This window comes from Spermophilus citellus (genome assembly GCF_964194105.1).
Source record: "Spermophilus citellus genome assembly, chromosome: 2".
NCBI classification, from domain to species: domain Eukaryota; kingdom Metazoa; phylum Chordata; class Mammalia; order Rodentia; family Sciuridae; genus Spermophilus; species Spermophilus citellus.
In genome coordinates this window covers 175,965,642-175,987,228 of record NC_138183.1, presented here as the reverse complement: position 1 = coordinate 175,987,228, position 21,587 = coordinate 175,965,642, and the positions used below count along the sequence as shown (strand labels likewise).

The 21,587-nt window shown below is 38.2% G+C and overlaps 1 protein-coding gene across 3 annotated transcripts in view; it reads left to right on the top strand.

Annotated features, from left to right (window-relative positions):
- FAT3 (FAT atypical cadherin 3) overlaps nucleotides 1-21,587 on the top strand; it is a gene marked incomplete at its 5' end in the record, with an annotated part of 483,523 nt that overhangs the window by 377,014 nt on the left and 84,922 nt on the right. For all 3 annotated transcript variants that reach the window (XM_081281174.1, XM_081281175.1, XM_081281173.1), the window contains 4 exons: nucleotides 5,284-5,559; nucleotides 7,978-8,188; nucleotides 12,916-16,989; nucleotides 20,535-20,731. In XM_081281174.1, coding sequence (XP_081137300.1) covers nucleotides 5,284-5,559; nucleotides 7,978-8,188; nucleotides 12,916-16,989; nucleotides 20,535-20,731 — 4,758 coding nt within the window. The remainder of the gene's footprint in view (nucleotides 1-5,283; nucleotides 5,560-7,977; nucleotides 8,189-12,915; nucleotides 16,990-20,534; nucleotides 20,732-21,587) is intronic.

Below are 21,587 nucleotides of genomic sequence, written 5' to 3'. Positions count from 1 at the left end.
TGCTTTCCAGACTGGCTGCACCAATTTGCAGTCCCACCAGCAATGTATGAGTGTGCCTTTTTCCCTATATCCTTGCCAAAACTTATTGTTGTTGTTTGTATTCTTGATAGCTGCCATTCTGACTGGAGTGAGATGAAATCTTAGAGTAGTTTTTATTTGCATTTCTATAATTGCTAGAGATGATGAACATTTTTTCATGTTTGTGGATTAATTGTATATCCTCTTCTGAGAAGTATCTGTTCAGTTCCTTGGCCCATTTATTGATTGGGTAATTTGAGGTTTGGGGGTTGAGGTTTTTAAGTGCTTTATATATCCTAGAGATTAGGATATATATATATATATATATATATATGATGTGCTTGTGGTAAAGATTTGCTCCCATTCTGTAGGCTCCCACACATGAGATCTCATATCTAAACCATAACAATTGAAAATGTGATCCCTCTTAGGATAGCACATCCTTTAAAAAGTGTTTAAAATATATTTGAAGTAAACTAAAATATCCCAGAAAAGCAAAACAGTAAATTTAAACAAATGAGAAAACATTCTGTGTTCTTGGAGAGGAGGACTACATTATAAAAAGAAGTCAGTTCTCCCAGAGTCAATCTGTACTTTTAGCATAATTCCCATTAAAACACCATCAAGTTTCTTTCCTGTGCTACATAAGTTGATTATAAAGTTTTTAAGGAGGAACAATAAGCAAAAATAGCCAAGAAACTAAGGAAAAAAATAAAAGAGGGCTTATTTCAAACACAAAACATATCATAAAGCCTCTATAATTAAAACATTTTGATATTGGTATATGAAAAGACAGATGAACCAATGAAACAGAATAGAAAATCCAGAAATATACTAATTACATATGTGAATTAAAGATAGATTAAAATGGCTTCTCAAATGAATGGAACGTAATAGTCCTCCAAAAAGTAGCATTGAGATAAATGCACAGCCATGTGGAAAAAAAAATAAAACTGGATTCATTCCTCGCATGATATGCCAGGAAAAATTCTGAATGAATTAGAAATATAAATGAAAGAAAAAGGAAATATACAAGTGCTATTTTTTCAGATGAGTTTGTTCATCTATAACACAATATTACATAGAATATTCTAAACTGTAGCATAACACCCAGAAATACAGCCAAGCACTATGGAACATGCCTGTAACCCCAGCTACTTAGGAGGCTGAGTTAGCAGCATTGCAAATCCAAAGGAGCCTGAGCAAATCAGTTGGACCCTGAATCAAAATTAAAAAGACTGTAATTTCACAAGTACCAATGAATGAATGAAATAACAAATAAATAAATAACATTCATAAATAATAAGGGAAAAGATTGATTTTTTCACCTTTCACCTAAAAAAATCACTATGAGCAAAATAAAATACATGAAAAAAATGAAAATACATTTGCAATTTTTATCACCAAGTTTCCAAAAATAAAGAAGGAAAAGACCAGCTAAATCATAGAAGAATGGGCTGATAAAAATAGTTTAACGGAAAAAGAAATGCAAATGACTCTTAAATATATAAAAAGATATTCAACCTTACTCATAACAAGAAAAATGCAAATTAAAAACTACACTGAGATGTCATTTCTCATCTATCAGATTGACAATAAAAAAATCCAAATCTTTCCACATACTGTTGCCAAGACTGTGAGAGACAACCATTCTTATATATTGTTATGGCAATGCAAAATGATAAGTCTTTGGAAAAGAAAAATACAGAAATATCTAACAAAACTATAAAAGTACTAATCCTCTCATCAAGCAATTCCAACTCTAGAACCCAAACATATGCTAGCAAAAATATGAAAAGACATGGATACAAGGCTCGTTTGCATACTCTAAGAGGGAAAATTGGAAATATCTTAAATGAATGCCAATAGAAGACTAATTAAATTAACAACGATACATCTGCCTATTGGAAGAGTATCTCTATGCTGTTGTATCATTATCTGAAGGATTCCCAACAATATCACTATTTACATTTTGGATTAGATTATTATTTGATAGTGGGGATTGCCCTGTGCACTGTAGTATGCTTGGCAAAATCTCTAGCCACATTAAATGTCAGCAATATCCTTTTGTCCAGTTGTGACAATGAAATATATCTCCTGATACCTCCCAAGTGACATTTTTGTTACATGTCCTCAGCAAGAAAGAATCATGTCCAATTGAGGACCAATGCTAATTTTATGTTAATTCTAAATGTAATGTTACTGCAATGTGAATGAAAAAGATTAGTAGGGAAAACTACATACAAAAAGATTATATTAACAAAATAGTTTAACAAACCATAAAAGTTTTTACTTTAAATTACCAGTAGGAGAATAAGGGAATAGGATGAATGGAACAGGTAGAAAAGCCAAATTTCTTTGAATATGCAATTTTTGTGAAATTGAGGTTGATACCTTTTTATATAGAATAAGACAAAATTAAATGTTAAAAAGGCAAGTCTAAATTTTGAAAGTAAATGGAAGCAAATGTTGTCAAATATATATCTGGTTAGTGGCATGTCTTCCAAAGAAGAATTATTCCAAGTGACTTTAATCATACTAATTTGACTTCACATTCCTAAGAACAAAAAGAACTGAAAAATAATATTAAATTGTTTTCAATGACCATAATTGCAATGTAATTATAATAACAATGGTGGTCTTGTTATTCTGGGACTTTTGTGTATGAGTTCCAGATAAAGCAATGGCTAATTATGATGAAATCATTTAATATGAAAAATGTCATCCTGTCAGAGAAAGGAGAAAAAAATGTAAAAAATAATGGCCTTGAGTAAAACTTGATGCTCTATTTTTGAAATGGAAACAGCAGTATGAACTCATAAAATATTTGTTTTAAAAACACTCCTTTCCAAACTGTGTCTGATGAAACCCCAAACATGTAGTAAATCCAGTAGCAATGAGAATTCCTAGCACTGGATTGTGATCTATCAATATAACCATTTCTAACTAAAAGGAAACCAATACTTTTTGAAGAAATGGATAATTTAGAGTTGGGACAGAAAATACAGATACCTCTGGAAAAAATTATCAGTAGCAATTATCAGAAAGCAAGAAAGTTCTGGAGCTGTGTCAAAAAAATCTTGAGAGCCAACCTGAAAACACTCCCACTGGCCAAGAAAGGATTATCCATGTAACAGTGAATATAATGGCTGCAGTGGACAGAAAAAAATACAATGTGATTAAAGTCATGACATATAATGTTTTTAAAAATACCTCAATAGCTACTTTTAGAGATGTTAAGGAACCAATATCTTATTTGTCAATAATAGAGGGAAAGAATTAATCCTTAATCCTGCCTTTCTGATATGAAGTATATTCCAGAATAACCAAATAATGGAGAAATTTCTATTTACAGAACTATCCCAGCTACCAAAATAGGAAGGGACCACAGAATGAGAAATCACCTCTTGAAATTTTTAACAAATTTGTGTTACCTATGTAATGATCATCATGGCAGCTAGCATTACAGATTTAGAGGAGAACCTGATGTCATGCATTTCCAGAAGGAAGTGTACTATTATAGGATATTTGTAAAAAAAAAAAAAAAAAAAAAAAAAAAAGAAAAGAAAAAAAAAAAAAGAAACTGGACCTCAATATTATTGAGTCTCCTAGACCAAAATGCCAATTTATAACAATTACAGGGAACAGACGGATGTGCAGAACAAAACCACGGGGATGCTATGAGCAAATTTCTGACTGCAAACTAAAGAGGAAATAGCTCAGTTTCTTCAAGAATGATAATGATCCATAAAAATTGCAAGGAAACAGACTGAAATATAAGTGATAAGATAAAATGAAATTAAAGGACATATAAACTGAATGCAAATTTTTTTATTTTGTGTATCTTGATTGAAAGAAATTAATATATACATGAATAAACACATATGTACATAAACATGCACAACAGGATTAAAAACCATTGAAGAAATATGATACATGAAATATTGGTATTAATGAATTATTGTTTTCTTTGTTTGGATATAATTATACTCTTGTATGTGTTTGTGCATGTGTGTGTTTCTGTTTATTCTGACTCCCTATAATTTAGGGATATATATATATATATATATATATATATATATATATATATACTAAAATTATATAATAGCTAGAGTTTTCTTTAAAATAAAATGGGGTACCAAGTGAAGATAAACAGGAAGCTAAGATGAAACCAGATTTGCTACATGTGAATCATGGTCAGAACTGAGTGATGAATATTTGAGCATACATTAAGTTATTAGTTTTATATGCACTTAGAAAATTTTATAGAAAAATGCTTTCTGAAAGAAAATAACTTGGAAATATTATATTTTAGCTATCATTAGCACCATGTTCTTGAATCCTCCTGTCTTAGTCACCTTGTTCACTGCTGTGACTAAAACACCTGATAAGAACAATTTTGAAGGAGGAAAAGTTCATTTAGGGGTTCAGTGTTTCAGAGGTCTCAGTCCATAGACAGTCAGCTCCATTCCTCAGGGCTTGAAGTGAGGCAAAACATCATGGCAGAATGGTGTGGCAGAGGGAAGTGGCTCACATGATGATCAGGAAGCAAAGAGAGACTTCACACACCAGATACAAAATATATACCCCATACCCCGAGGGCACACCCCCAGGGACCCACCTCCTCTAGCCACACCCTACAGGCCTTCAGCCCCCACTTAGTTAATCCCATCAGGGAATCATTTCACTGACTGGATTAAGCCCTGTAACCAATCATTTCACCTCTGAAGGTTCTCGCATGGTCTCACACATGAGCTTTTGGTGGACACTTGCTATCTAAACCATAACACCTCCCAAAGCTGTCAATGCTACCCTTGAGAAGCTTGACTGTGCTGTGTCCAGCTCTGTTCCTTCTTCCCTTTCCTCTCTTTACTTATGCTTTTCCCATTCTGTGACTGCCACCATGTAAGTCCATTATGAGAAGAAGCCCATAGAAATAAACTAAGATAATAGTAATTTACTAAGAAGGTCACCTTGTGATCTTTTCCATTGTGCCTCAAATAATCCCATGAAATTATCACCTTCTGGTGGCTGTCTCGTCTGTTCGATTAATAGTGAAGATATTGATCAGCTCATTGTTTATATTCCTGATAATGTGAATTACTAATTACACAGGGTTTTCTTATAAGAGAGCTTTCTACATGTTGAGATAGCTGCTAGGTGTTACGATTCAAAGACATGGGGGAAGTGATGAGGAAGGAGCCTCTTTTATTAACAATGAGTGAACTGGCATTAGTGATCACTCTTGTCTTCTTTTAACTATAGGTATTTATTAAAGTGCTGGATAATAATGATAATGGCCCAGAATTCTCTCAGCCTCATTATGATGTGACGATTTCTGAGGACGTGCTTCCGGATACAGAGATATTGCAGATTGAAGCCACAGATAGAGATGAGAAGCACAAGCTGAGCTACACTGTCCACAGCAGCATCGACTCCATCAGCATGAGAAAGTTCCGGATCGACCCCAGCTCTGGTGTGCTGTATACTGCTGAGAGACTAGATCATGAAGCCCAGGACAAGCACATTCTCAATATAATGGTAGGTAGGGGCAAATGGCTAATATGCTGTCCTGACAGGATCACTAACCTTTCAAGGTACAAAAGTCTTCAAAAGTACAGGGCCCTTAATTTTTGTAAGTAGTAGTGAATTTGACTTTTTCACTGCCAGATTGCATTTACTTTTGCCTTTTTATTTCAATAAAGAATTACTGTTGTTAGATAGCAGCTTCATGTTTTTTGTCAAGCTGAAATATTAGACAAGTTTTGCAGACACTGGCAGACAAGAAAATTTTGCCAACAGACTGGCTTGACAGGGGAGGAGTAAGCCATATTCCCAGGCTCTACCACTGGTTTGCATCCAGAAGTTGTGTGGAAAAGTTGAGAAGTCTGTCATAAGGGCACTTACTTATCCAGCCTGTGCAATTCTCAGTCCCTGAAAGCATTTATAGACCTGATTGGGTACTTTTTGTACTGCCATTGAACCTAGAAGTGAATACTGGCACACAAAGAGATCTCAACACACTCTAAAGCCTGTGGAGAGTCTTAAGTCTCAATTTGTGTTCAAATTAGGTAGGAGAAGTAATTGAAAAGTAGAGATTAATAAGAAACTCTATGGCCTATAATCTGTTCCTTTAATGATCCATGAACCCCATGGGCAATGCACAGCCACTGCCTAACAGAGCCCTGCATTCCTTAAAACCTAGTAGGATGACACAGACTTAATCTTGAGCACTGATTGGCTTTAAAACACTCTAAGACTCTATGAATTCCCAAGAAGCAGCTAAAAGTAATGTTGCACTAAATGCCACTTTTCCTTCCCAAGACTGGAGAATTTCCTGGGCAAGAGGAAATTTGAGTATCATGCCCTCAGTTGTGGGTTCCAGCTAAGGCTCCAGGGAACTGAAGGGGTGATTCCCAGAGGTCATCTGATCCACCCCCTGGCCTTCATTCATTCAACAGATGATATTTTTTGAGTACATACTGTGCACCAAGCACTATTCTAAGCACTGAAGACACAAAAGAGAAAAAGTCTCTGCACCCTTGGAGCTAACAGTTGAAATTGACCTAGATGTTAATAATTCCAAAATAAAGAGTTCACCTTGGTCCTTGGGTGTGGATACACCAGTCTACAGAAATTCAGCATACTCATTGTTTTGATTTTGCATGTGTTTTCTTCAAGGGCAGAACTTGTGCCAGTTACTAACTCCATTCTCATGGTTTCTCAAGTCATTTCTGTTTATTGTTTGCTTAACAAACTCGGAATTCAGTTTGGTCACCCTCTACCAAGTATCATTTATGTAATTGAATATTTAGAGCAAACAAATCCTTTATGCTGCCTTTCTCCAAGCTAAACCATTTTAGTCATGTTACTTATTCCTTCCAGGTACTATTTATGAAACCCCCTTCTCTTTGATGGCTCTTCTCAGCACATTTTCTAATTTATTCACATTTCTGTGAAGTTATGCAGCCTAAAATTGAACAAGCCAAGAATACACATTTAACTAGTACTGTATCAAATTATAGCAGAACCATGTGGTTAAAGTATTGATTGTTTATAAGCTTCAGCCATATGCAAACCAGGGGACATTTTAAAGCCATCAAGCCAAGTTTTTTGATGGAGTTACAAGAAGGATCTCAATTTTAGAAATTGATTGTAGTCATCTTACCAGTGGTCAGGATTCTCTCTCAGCTCTGGGCCTTTGAGTATATTGGATCTTCTTGCCTCAAAGTGCCACATGCGATGATCAGCACCATTTTACTACTTCTACCTGTTCTTGTCACTTCTTCCAGGAAGCTGAATGCTAGGTTAGGCTCTTCTTACTGCTTATTCTGAGGGCACATTTAGGTAACCCATGCTGGCACTTATCACTGGGTACTATACCTGCCTATTTAATTATTTGTAATCCCAAATCGACCCTAAGCTTCTGGAGGGTAGAAGCCATATCCAATTTACTACTGAGGCGCCAGAGTTAAGCAAGGAACTTGTTGGATAATAGATGACAATAAATGTTTGTTGAATGAATGAATGGCAATGCCCACATTGTATTCATCAATTCCACTCTTTAGTTTCTCCTTTAGAAGAGCCTCTGTCCACCATTCCATGAGCAGATATTAATACACATAACAAGGGGAAAGTGGCTGTGCAAGGGGTCCCAGAGCAGAATGCTGTGTTTGTGATATTTTTGATATCAAGGCATTGATTCTGCAGACACAGGCTGAACAGAGACTATAGGACAGGCTTCCTGAGCAAAAAGATGATGTAGCCCCTGCTCTTGATTTGCTTACCATGTTCTTGCTTGGTATACCATTGTTAATTGAGCATGTACTAAGTATCTGGAACTGGGTCAAGAACTGTGTGCATCATCTTTTTTTGTTGTTGTTTTCATCACAGACATAGCCATTGAGTTCTTTGCTGTTTAAGAGTTTAGTCCTACTGCTTCTTGTATTTTGCCTAAAGGTCAGAGATCAGGAGTTTCCTTATCGAAGAAACTTAGCCCGAGTCATTGTGAATGTGGAAGATGCTAATGATCACAGTCCTTATTTTACCAACCCACTATATGAAGCATCCGTGTTTGAGTCGGCTGCTCTGGGATCAGCTGTTCTGCAAGTGACGGCTCTGGACAAAGACAAAGGGGAAAATGCAGAACTCATATATACCATAGAAGCAGGTGAGAGCTGTTACACGGCATAGATTACAGCATAATGCATGGCATTCAACCTCAGTAGTATCTATCACCATGGTGAATTCAGATTGATACCACTGGAACATCTCTAATGAAATCTTGGCCAAGCACCACCCATTTTTTTTTGTGATAATGGTGCATAAAGTTCTTGGCGTGTCAGTATTATGTCTTCCATTGTTGACAGCAAGGAGAGTTTCCTTCCCTGTGTTCAATCTTGGATTTTCCTGGAATGAAGAAGAAATGTGTAATGCATTCTGTGGCTTTTACCCATGGGCCAACAAGTTATGGTTTCAGACTGAAATAACCAAAGCCTCCTTCTTGTCACCTGAGGGCTGCTGGGCTGTTGAACTGAATCTTATGTGTCTTTGTTTACTTGTCAGTAGGTGGGCTGTGGCTTTCAGAATCCCTACACCCTCACAGTTAGCACAATTCACCTCACTGGAGGCAGTCTGAGTAGCAGAGAGTTTGGTAGCTATGGGGTCTGAACTACCTGCTTAACCTGACAGATAAGTAAGTACGGGCTCTTGTTTTGTTAAATTTGAGATCTTTTAAAATCTATTTAACACCCATAGTGTACTGATGGTTGCAAGACCATAGTGTACTGTTGGTTGAAGATCAATAGCTAGAAAGCATCTATGACAGAGAGATTTATGTCCAAGGAAGAGATATAACTGTGAGCCTGAAAATGACAAATACCCTTTGTCTGCTCTATTTTCCTTATCCTGTTCTATCTTTTTCGAATATGCAAGCCACATATTTCCAAAACGTTTTGCAACATTATGTCTGTTGTGCATAATGCCAAATGTAATCTCCTTTTATGCCAGCGATAGATATGCCTTCATTTAAACGTAGAGTATTTTTGTGAGTAGTTGAATTAAAATAGGAATGCTAGAATGACAGTTTTTGGACTAGAAATTTTAGAAAAGGAAAAGCCAATAGCCTTCTTAAAAAAAAGTTTCTATATCAAATGATAATCTAAAATTATTCCCTGTATTAGGTGTCCACATTTTATGAGTCTATTCTAAGCTTGTGGGCTCTTACGCGCCATCTCTATCTCTCTGTCTCTCTCTACGTCTCTCTCTCTCCATATGTGTGTGTATGTGTGTGTGTGTGTATGCATGTAAAGAAAAGATGTTAGTCCATGATAGTCAGGTTCTGTGGAATTTTATTTCAGCCTAAAGCTTGACCAGTATTTAGAAATGCATTCCTTATTTATCAAGGAAGAGTTTTATTATTTAATTATGCGATCCTTGCTTTCATGGTACCACAAAAATATATGGAAAATTCTCAAAAATTTTTTGAGAATATGTACATGACAACACAGTTGTCACCTAATCCAACAATTCTTTTTATTCTCTGTATGGTTTTCTCTGAGTTTGTCTTTTCTCTTTCCCTCTATTCATTCATGCATGTACATTGCTTCATGACATTGTGATCATTTGGATATGAAGTTTTATTTCTACGTCCTTGTCATTTTCTAAACATTTGTCTAAGTGTCCACCTGCTTTTTATATTTGTCATTTAAACACTACTTTTACTTCTCTTACTTAGCCGAAGAATCTTTCACCCAATGGGGAGTGATTTACTCACCATTCAGCTGAAAAGACTGCTTCTCTTATTTTAACTTCCATGATTGCAACATGGTGCTCAGTTATTTCTTTAATAACTGACTAAATCAAGAGAAAAGTTATTTCCTTAAAACATCCGATTGTTATATATTACTAAAAAAAAAATTAAAGAAAACACAGGTTTATTCACCTGATTCAAAAATAAAAATATTTCTGTGGGTTAGGGAAATCCCATATATATAGAAAACCTAAATCTCCAGAAAACTAAACTTTTTTTGATATCTCAAAAAAAGTTATTTTTGTTGAAGTGGGCACCAAGCTAATGAGAATTACAACACACGCAAGAAATCTCTCGTAGACATTGAGACCTTCACAGACTCGAAGACCTACCTTGAGCCTAAACTGGTCCTTCCCAGATTATAGAAAGAAAGACAGATCACAGGTGCTTCAGTATTTTTAGCACATGGTCAGTGGTTGTGTAAAATGTTATGTTTTATTTAACTTCTCTCACAGACCTCCGATAAGCGAGATTTTTCTCTATTTTATGATGTGCTATAAATTCCCTCTCTCTTGCTTGGCCTCTAAAGTAACTACAGAAGCTTTATATTTTAGTCTGAAGAACTGAGTTTTGAGTTTGAATAGAATTTGAGGGCAGCATTTCAGGACTTATTTTAGCCTGGGTTTTCTGTTTGTTGCCAATGGTGATTCTGAAGTAGCACAGCACAAGAGAGACACAAATAAGAGTTGAGTTAGAACATGGCATATTGGATCCCAAGGGGATAGAGAATTAAAATTCGCTTTTGATTTACATCTCCTCCCAATCATTTCAACAAATAATTATCAAGCACCCTCTTTGTGTCAGACACTGTGCAATACATCAGATAATATGAAAAACACAGCTTTTGCCTAGTTGCCAAAAGTCTAAACAAAGCCATAGGTTCCAAGAAAATAAGCAAGTAGAGATTCCTTTTCAAAGATTCAGGAATAGAAGGAGAGGATATGCAGGAACGGGATCTCAAGGAAATGGGTCAGTGTATTGAAGAGAGAAAGAGAACCTGAAGTATGAGTCCAGAATCCTGAGAGGGTATAACAAGTGGATCAGTTTCCAGGGGACAGCAGGGCCATGAAGTTCAAGTGGAGGTCAAGAGCTGGATCACCTTCATTCCTGCTTTCATGTATCTTGCTAGGAATGAAGAAATGTTGCTGGGGCTGGTACAAGGAAGGATTTGTCTATAAACTCTGAGGTAGGACACCATAACCAGTGAAGGCAGCAACTTGGCTCAGTTGCTGTCCCTGGAAGGTGACCATTGATAAAGTGAAATGACAGCTGGCTCAAATGTTGGATCTATGCCTGATTCCACTGTGCTCATCACTGAAAATGTAAAAGCTCACCCAAACATCATAAAATTCTGTTGTTGTCATCACAGAACAATCATGTTTGGTGGCAAAGTGAAAAAAAAATCATGCTGACATCAAAGATGACATTGTTTAATATCACATTGTGGGGTTGGAATTAAATTGGTCTCTCTATTAGATATGCTTCCTCTTGAAAAGTGTTTTATTGAAGTAGATTTTATAGGAATATGACCTTTTGCTTTATGGACATGGATATGTTTATTTAATAAATATACACCAAGAAGTGTAGACACAGCTGTATTTGCTGTATATTTCAATAAGCATGTCACAATGACCCCTAAATCCAAGAGCCTGTCTTAATGATTTTGACATTTAAATGGTTTATACGCTTGCCATACTACAGTACTCAAAAAGAAGGAAAGATCTAGCTATAGTTGAGTAACCAGGATCTTTAAATGTAGATTTAAAAGAGTTTCAACACAAAATAAATGGTGTTCTTACAAAAGCGTTGGAGAGTCCAAGGAGGGAAAACATAAAGCAACTTGGGAAGGATGTAACTTCACACCGTCTACTATTTTTGAACTCCTGCCCCTACCCACCTTCTTTACATTCTTCAGATCTTTTGTTTCTTTGCTCCTCTTTTGTTTCAGTCATCCTCAACAATCCCAGATTCCAAATTTTTGCATGTTTTAGAGGTGGTGTCATGGCCCATAGCTCTCCCCATGCCAGACCTGGCAAAACAGGTCACCATGTCTTTGTTTCATAAGGGTTTTGATTAAAGTTCTTGGGTTTAAGGCTGTTCTCAAGTGCTTAGTGAGTAGAGTGGCTACAGATTGGAGCAATGAACTTGTAGTATTTTATGTCTTCTTTAATGTCTGTCTGTACCTCTGTGTGTTCAAGGGCATGGGAGAAGGTTAGAGCAGTCGTGAAGAACAGGGGAAAATTCAGGGGGAAAAAAAAAAGTACAACTTGCAAAACAAACAATGACTTGGGAAGAATTCTCTGTGACTGATAAAACCCACCACACCAAAGTGGCATTTGGAGGAAGTTGATTTATTTATTTATTTTTAAAATATCTTTATTTTATTTATTTATTTTTATGTGGTGCTGAAGATCGGACCCAGGGCCTCGCATGTGCTAGGCGAATGCTCTACTGCCGAGCCACAACCCCAGCCCTGAGGAAGTTGATTTTGATTGATAGGGTGAGATAGCACTAATACCATGTAGCATATATTATCTTTGAGATAAATAGTAACCAAATGCCTGCATGATGATCTTCCAAAACTAAATGTGAACATGGCACTGGTTTAGGTATAGATAGATAGATAATTTTTTTTTCTTCCCTGTACTAGCAACATTGGTATGTGTGTCATCCAGTCTGTCCCTCTTCTCACAGGGTTAGGAATGAGGAAGTCCTACATATTTATAGCAGAAATAGCTCTCCTATAAGCTCTTATTCTCTGGCTTAAATGTACCCCATTGTGTGCCACTGCTGCCACTGCTGTTTTTAACCTAGATCAAAAAACTATGGATCTAAAGTTTATAATTTTACTGGAAAACTCATATCACTTTCTTTTCAACATCCTGGAAAGAGAAGTCTCTTTTTTCTTTGTTGGTTTGTTTTCTCTTTCAGAACAATAAGAGATGAATAGAAATATAGGTATCTATTTTCTGTTGGCCACATTGCACTAGAGTTTCTTTACATGAAGGGTCAACCTTCAGAAAACCTTTTTTTTTTTTTAATGACTCCCTTGTAATTCCTTTTCCTCATTGATTTCTGTATTTTAGGGAACACTGGAAACACATTTAAGATCGAGCCAGTCCTCGGCATCATCACTGTTTCCAAAGAACCAGACATGACAACGATGGGTCAGTTTGTCCTGTCAGTCAAAGTCACAGATCAAGGTTCCCCACCAATGTCTGCCACTGCAATTGTGCGCATTTCCGTCACCATGTCTGATAACTCTCACCCCAAGTTCACTCATAAAGACTACCAAGCTGAAGTAAATGAAAATGTGGATATTGGAACCTCCGTCATTCTAATCTCTGCCATCAGTCAATCTACCCTCATTTATGAAGTCAAAGATGGAAACACTGGTGGGGTCTTTACCATAAATCCATATTCTGGAGTCATCACCACTCGGAGGGCTCTGGATTATGAGCATACTTCCTCTTACCAACTCATCATTCAGGCCACTAACATGGCAGGAATGGCTTCCAATGCCACGGTCAATATTCAGATTGTTGATGAAAATGATAATGCTCCAGTTTTTCTCTTCTCTCAATACTCAGGCAGCCTAAGTGAGGCTGCCCCAGTCAACAGCATTGTCAGGAGCTTGGATAACAGCCCACTGGTAATTCGAGCCACCGATGCTGACAGCAATCAGAATGCACTACTCGTGTATCAGATTGTAGAGTCTACAGCCAAGAAGTTCTTCACAGTGGACTCCAGTACAGGTGCAATCAGAACAATTGCCAACCTGGACCATGAGACCATTGCCCATTTCCATTTTCATGTGCATGTGAGAGATAGTGGTAGCCCCCAGCTGACGGCAGAGAGTCCTGTTGAAGTGAACATTGAGGTTACAGATGTGAATGATAACCCACCTGTTTTTACTCAGGCTGTGTTTGAGACTGTCTTACTTCTCCCCACCTATGTTGGTGTGGAGGTACTGAAAGTTAGTGCCACAGACCCTGACTCTGAGGTGCCTCCTGAACTGACATACAGCCTAATGGAAGGCAGCTTGGATCATTTTTTAATTGACTCAAATAGTGGAATACTCACCATAAAAAACAACAACCTCTCCAAAGATCACTACATGCTGATAGTTAAAGTGTCTGATGGAAAGTTCTACAGCACATCCATGGTCACCATCATGGTTAAAGAAGCCATGGATAGTGGCCTTCACTTTACACAAAGTTTTTATTCCACCTCAATCTCAGAGAACAACACTAACATAACCAAAGTTGCTATTGTCAATGCAGTTGGAAACCGCCTTAATGAGCCCTTAAAATATAGCATCTTAAACCCAGGAAATAAATTCAAGATAAAATCTACCTCAGGAGTCATTCAGACCACTGGAGTCCCCTTTGACCGTGAAGAACAAGAATTATATGAGTTGGTGGTGGAAGCCAACCGTGAACTAGACCATCTACGTGTGGCTAGAGTAGTGGTCAGGGTTAACATTGAAGACATCAATGACAATTCTCCGGTCTTTGTGGGTCTCCCTTACTATGCTGCTGTGCAAGTTGATGCTGAGCCAGGGACTCTTATATACCGGGTAACAGCCATTGACAAAGATAAAGGTGCAAATGGAGAAGTGACCTATGTCCTACAGGATGACTATGGCCACTTTGAAATTGATCCAAATTCAGGGAATGTTATTTTGAAAGAAGCATTCAATTCTGACTTGTCCAACATTGAGTATGGAGTCACCATCTTAGCCAAAGATGGTGGAAAACCCTCTTTGTCCACATCTGTGGAACTTCCCATCACCATTGTCAACAAAGCAATGCCTGTGTTTGATAAGCCCTTTTATACAGCTTCCATCAATGAAGACGTGAGAATGGACATTCCCATTCTAAGCATCAATGCTACCAGTCCAGAAGGCCAAGGCATCATATATATTATTATTGATGGGGATCCTTTTAAACAGTTTAACATTGACTTTGACACCGGGGTCCTGAAAGTTGTGAGTCCTTTGGATTATGAAGTTACACCTGTTTACAAATTGACAGTAAGAGCTAGTGACGCCCTTACTGGTGCCAGGGCGGAGGTCACGGTCGACTTGCTAGTTAATGATGTAAATGACAACCCTCCTATTTTTGATCAGCCTGCCTACAATACAACATTATCAGAAGCATCTCTCATTGGGACACCTGTTTTGCAAGTTGTCTCTACTGATGGAGATTCAGAAAACAATAAAATGGTGCATTATCAGATTGTGCAGGATACATACAACAGCACAGATTATTTTCACATCGACAGTTCAAGTGGCTTAATCCTGACAGCAAGGATGCTGGACCATGAATTGGTGCAACACTGCACTTTGAAAGTCAGAGCAACAGATAGTGGCTTCCCCTCACTGAGCAGTGAGGTTCTAGTTCATATCCACATCTCTGACATAAATGATAACCCTCCAGTGTTTAATCAGCTAATTTATGAATCATATGTGAGTGAACTAGCCCCCCGGGGTCATTTTGTAACCTGTGTTCAAGCCTCAGATGCAGACAGTTCGGACTTTGACCGGTTGGAATATAGTATTTTATCTGGGAATGACCGGACAAGCTTTCTGATTGACAGCAAGAGTGGCGTCATCACACTGTCCAACCACCGAAAGCAGCGGATGGAGCCGCTGTACAGTCTCAATGTGTCTGTTTCTGACGGGTTGTTCACCAGCACTGCACAGGTGCACATCAGGGTACTGGGAGCTAACTTGTACAGCCCTGCCTTCTCACAAAGCACATATGTAGCTGAGGTGAGAGAGAATGCAGCTGCTGGGACAAAGGTAATTCACGTGCGAGCCACAGATGGGGATCCTGGAACATATGGGCAGATCAGCTATGCCATCATCAATGACTTTGCCAAGGATCGATTCCTCATAGACAGCAACGGACAGGTCATAACTACAGAAAAGCTAGACCGGGAAAACCCTCTAGAAGGAGATGTTAGTATCTTTTTGAGGGCTCTTGATGGTGGTGGGAGAACAACTTTCTGCACTGTGAGGGTGATTGTGGTGGATGAAAATGACAATGCTCCCCAGTTCATGACAGTGGAATACAGAGCCAGTGTCAGGGCGGATGTTGGAAAGGGCCACTTGGTCACCCAAGTTCAAGCCATGGACCCAGATGATGGAGCCAATTCAAGGATTACTTATTCCCTATATAGTGAGGCCTCCGTCTCAGTGGCTGACCTCCTGGAAATTGATCCTGACAATGGCTGGATGGTTACAAAGGGCAATTTTAACCAGCTGAAAAATACAGTGCTGTCATTCTTTGTCAAAGCAGTAGACGGGGGCATTCCAGTAAAGCACTCTCTCATCCCTGTCTATATCCACGTCTTGCCCCCTGAAACATTCTTGCCTTCATTCACCCAGTCTCAGTACTCTTTTACCATTGCAGAAGATACAGCCATTGGAGGCACCGTGGACACCCTGAGGATTTTGCCCAGTCAGAATGTCCAGTTCAGCACAGTTAATGGGGAACGACCAGAGAATAACAAAGGGGGTGTCTTCATCATAGAACAGGACACAGGCACTATCAAGCTTGACAAGCGCCTTGACCATGAAATTACGCCAGCTTTTCACTTTAAAGTAGCAGCCACTATACCCCTGGACAAGGTAGACATTGTGTTTACTGTGGATGTAGATATCAAGGTATTGGATTTGAATGACAACAAGCCAATCTTTGAGACTTCAAGCTACGAGACCATCATAATGGAAGGGATGCCTGTCGGCACCAAACTCACACAGGTGAGAGCTAGCGATATGGATTGGGGAGCCAATGGGCAGGTCACTTATTCCCTCCACTCAGATTCCCACCCCGAGAAGGTAATGGAAGCCTTCAATATTGACAGCAACACAGGCTGGATCAGTACCTTGAAGGACCTGGATCATGAGACAGACCCTGCATTCTCCTTCTCCGTGGTGGCCTCTGACCTTGGAGAGGCATTCTCTCTTTCTTCCACAGCCTTGGTCTCTGTCAGAGTGACAGACATAAATGACAATGCACCAGTCTTTGCCCATGAGGTGTACCGAGGGAACGTGAAGGAGAGCGACCCACCAGGCGAGGTGGTGGCTGTCCTCAGCACCTGGGACAGGGACACTTCTGACATCAATCGCCAAGTGAGCTACCATATTACAGGTATGTCTCATTGCCCACTGTTCTCACCATGTCCCCTGCTTATCACACAAAAGTGGGAGGCAGCAGGGGTAAGAGCAGGAGAGAAGATAAAAGGTGACATGAGGACCTGAACATAATAAAGCATTTCTGGTGAGAAGTAAAAGATCTCTAATAGATTTGTTTTTTTTTTTTTTCAGTTGTTGGTTGTTATTAACTCAACCTTACTTTGGAGTTCATTAGTTTGCTTACAACATTTACCCAGGATGACATCCAATTCTCTTGTCACTTCTTATCATTTTAAAAAGGAGTCTGGTCACACATTTTAATTGAAGAAATACAACTGATAGCTCTTTGCGATTGGGGAGAGATATTTTTAACAATATTTCTTTTCTTTACGTTTTTAGTGTTCAGAAAAAAACAAATAACTTGATCCCAGTAAGCTTCACATACAAGCTCCTCCTGGTCATAAAAACACTTAGGCATACACATATATAAATTAGAAGACAGGGTTTGATCCTTTGCTGAGAAATCCTAAATTACAGCTCCAAACCAATGGGCATTTCTTCTGAGAACTCTTATTTTTGGGGGGGATCCCTTTTCTGTCTTTCTAAATTGTAAGTAGCTGTTCTTTGGGAAGGCCAAGATAGAAAGATGAGGTCATCAGGAGTATGCAAAAAAAATGTCACTATTGCTCTGCAGGGTTGAGGATTTCCTATCACAGTGCAAAGAGTTGTCACTGATTGGGAGTAGCTTCCTAGAGGTAACTTGCCTTCAACAACAAAGAAGAAAGTATTGATGGTGTGGAGAAAGCTTCCTAGAAACTATTCAGAGGTGGGGGTTATAGCAAATATTTTTATGCTGTGACATTCAAAGCCAGAACATAAACAATGTGCCAAAAGATTTTAAAGATTCCATCAATACTTGTAATCAGGTGGCTTTCCCTTTAGAAAAAAACACATTATTCACAGTGAAAAATGAATTAATTAGAATGCCCTTAGGACACAGAATCTACTTAACTATGTTAGTGGAAAAGTTAATTAATCACTGCAGAATAAGATCCACAGTAGACCAAACATGTCGATGTGTGGGGTTGCCACACTTTTTAGCCTGGTGCTTCTATTTCCTATATGGAACTGGATGCTCAGTAGTGTTTTCTGCTTAAGAGCACTTTATGTATCTTATGCTTTATCTGATATTTTCTGCCTTTTTCCATAAAAATACACATTTCTGCAATTAAAGCCTGAACGAAAGTGGTGAGGAAAGAAAGGAGAGTGGAACAACAGTTTGATTAAATAAATGCAAATAGCATTTAGCTTTGGAGGAAGAAAAGGCTTCTTAGACATTCTGAGAGATACTTTTCTATTTGGAGGAATTGTTACTCGGTCTTAATTATTTACACATAGTCTCTGAATTCTCAGGAGAAGATTTCAAGGGACCATCCCATTGACTTTTCTGAAGTAATGAGTACAGAGTAGCTTAAAGCTACTGTTACTATTAGCCATGCCAACCACCAACTGATTTTAATTAGATTTAACTTTTGCTCTTGATGTAGCAAAACGTGGCTGTGCTGCCTCAGATTAACAAAGGACCATTAATCATTTTATGTGTAACAAAAGAACGGTGTGGGCCTGCCTGCACTGAAAGCACTTAATAGAGAGGTTAAATTTGTGTGCACTGAAATAATATTCAACTAAAGCATAATTGAATCCTAGCCAGTGGTGGAGGAAAGTGATATCCCAGGGAGGACCCCGAGTCTCCCTAGAGTATGGTTTCTCCGCCACAGTGTGGTTGATATTTGGGGGCTGGATAGTTCTTTGCTGTGAGGGGCTGTCCTACATATTGTAGGATGTTCAGCAGCATCCCAGACTTCTACCCATGAGATTCCAGTAGTATATACCACCATCACTACCCTTCAGTGCAGCAACCAAAAATATCTCCAGACACTGAAAATCTCTGCCCCAGAGGAATATACAGCCCTCACCTTTTCTGCACTGTTCTTATAATTTGGTTCTGTTTTTCCTGTTATTGCCTCATAGTGCTAAAGCCCTGGAACTAACCACCTCCCTGTGCCATATAGTCAAGAGTGTAGCCAAGCACTCGTAATTTTACTCCTTCCTGTTCAGTCTACCTGTAGGGCCATGATGTCTTCCCTCTGTTTTTTGGGGATGCATTGTAAGAAGGTGAGATGGCTTTGTTCTTGCAGGGAAGTAGCAGCCAGCATACAGTATGTGTTCCTTATTTATTTATTGTGCTAAAGGATAAATTTAGGCACATTAAAATTTCAAAGAGTCTATCTGAGTCAACAGCAATTCATGAACTGGATAACTCCAGACTGCAAATTGTTCAGAGTTCCACCAAAGGGGCATTAAGAAAAAACTCACTTATAAGATACTCATGTAAGCAAGACAGAAAATATTTGGGTAAAGTGGAATCATAACCTTAAAATCCCTGATAGAGTTAGTTAGCAGTTTCTTTATATTAAAGTTTCATTTTACTGTTTTCATTGAGTTGTGTTTTGGTTTTACCTATAAGAACTCAGCCTCATGACCTCCTAATTAATTATTTTAACTATTATCGACCTTTCCCTCTAGAATGTGAGCTTACCATCAAAGCAGGATTTTTTGCTGGTTTTGCCCACTGCTGTAGCTCTGTTGCCTAGAACCAACCGAGGCCTAACAGATGATAAATATAGTTGCACAGTGCTGAATTAGATGAGATAGTGATCCTTCAACTCGACTCTGGACCTTCTTGCTAGTTTTCTTCAGCCCAATCTTTTTCAGTGTTTGAATTGGCAAGATTTCCCTCTTAGGGATTAGAAGGTCAAGGTAGTTTTCTTTCCTCTTCCTACCATGTGCTGCGCTACTTTGTCTCTGTAGTTTAATGAAGTGGAAAAGTAATATGACTGGGACCACTGTCAGTGTTTCGGCATCATAAAATGCTGTTCCACTTCATCTCTTCTACTTTTCTTCCACTTTTACCAGCTTCACTCTGATACATTTGATCTAATTGCAGTGCTTATCTTTGGACCGCTCTTTAAATGACCCCTCGTTAGGGCTATTTAATACTAATGGGTCTTCCTCTGTCGTGGAAACTTTTCTCCCCAAACTCCAGTCCTTATGAGCAGAGCACAGCTGTATGATAAAGCCTTCATTAAAAGATTCCTTAATAGAACTGACTGCCTTTTCTTGATTGCATAATCAACAGCTAATGAAATTGTCTTGGTAACAAGAACTAGAGTGTATTACATCCTCTCTTGAGACCAAGTGGAAAGACAATTGTATCATCCCAAGAAGACGATTGATTGTCACAGTTTGAATTTGATTTTCCTTAAGGGGAACTAAACAAGAGATCATCTCCAGTTTCTCTAAGTGGATTTTATTCTCTTGAAAAAAGTTGCTGTTTTACTTTCCACATAAGCTAAGCATATAAATATCACACTTTGCTGTAAGGGAATCCAAGGAAGTATCTTTTGTTTCAGTACCGTAAATGCTACAGTGTGAGGGGCACCTGGATGCACCCCCCATAGATTTCATTGCTCATCTTCAGAAGCTCTATTTTCCTTGCAGGAGGAAACCCCCGAGGAAGGTTTGCCCTGGGCCTGGTGCAGAGTGAGTGGAAAGTATATGTGAAGAGACCTTTAGATAGAGAAGAACAGGACATTTACTTTCTCAATATCACTGCCACCGATGGGCTCTTTGTCACACAGGCCATGGTGGAAGTGACCGTCAGTGATGTAAATGACAATAGCCCAGTGTGTGATCAGGTGAGTTAAAGCTCTGGGGGATAAAGTTCTTCTGTTTACTCTGTGTCTGTAAAATTAAATTCAAAACCCATTTCACAGGAATACCTTCTGCTCCTACCTCCAGTTGATTAAGAGCTATAATTGGACATAAGAGGGTAGGAGGTAGAGGCAAGGATAAAATGTTCTAAACATGAAGACAATAATAGATAGATAGCAAGACCAGGTATCCAATTTTGTCCCCTCTCCTCTGAAAAACACAATAAAAAATAAAATAGGAAGTTTTAAAATTAAATGATTTTTAAGTAATTCATAAAGGACCTTAAAACTTCTGTCTAAATCACCGGTATCATGTAAGAGAAATGAAGTGCTCTACCCATTTGGCTAGCTGTTTGTGTAAGTACACAAGGCTGGATAGTGGCAATGCTGAATACAGATTCCCAGGCTGCTTATCCTTCAGTTTTCCATTACTGTATAAAATACAATGTCAACACAAGGTGTTGTATGAGATTTCATTTCCTTTGTTACTTATAATAAATCACAATTTATGGTTTTTCTCACCATGTAGGCCAAAAGACAATATTAGTGTTCTGTAGCTTAGAAAAGTAGTGTATGTAGATTTTATCTCTCATTTCAAGTGTTAGTAGTGACTCTTTAGAGAATTGAAAAGAATCCCAGGAACTGACCTAACTTTCCTATGTGCATATATGAATATATCACAGTAAATCTCATCACTATACATATCCACAATGCACTAATTTTAAAAAAGAGAAAACTGTTGGTGAATGATAAAATCAGTAGAGTGTTTAAAAAGTGAAATTTTTTTAAAAATCATATATTGCTAATATGGCAACTGTCCCACAAATACTAATGATTTGAT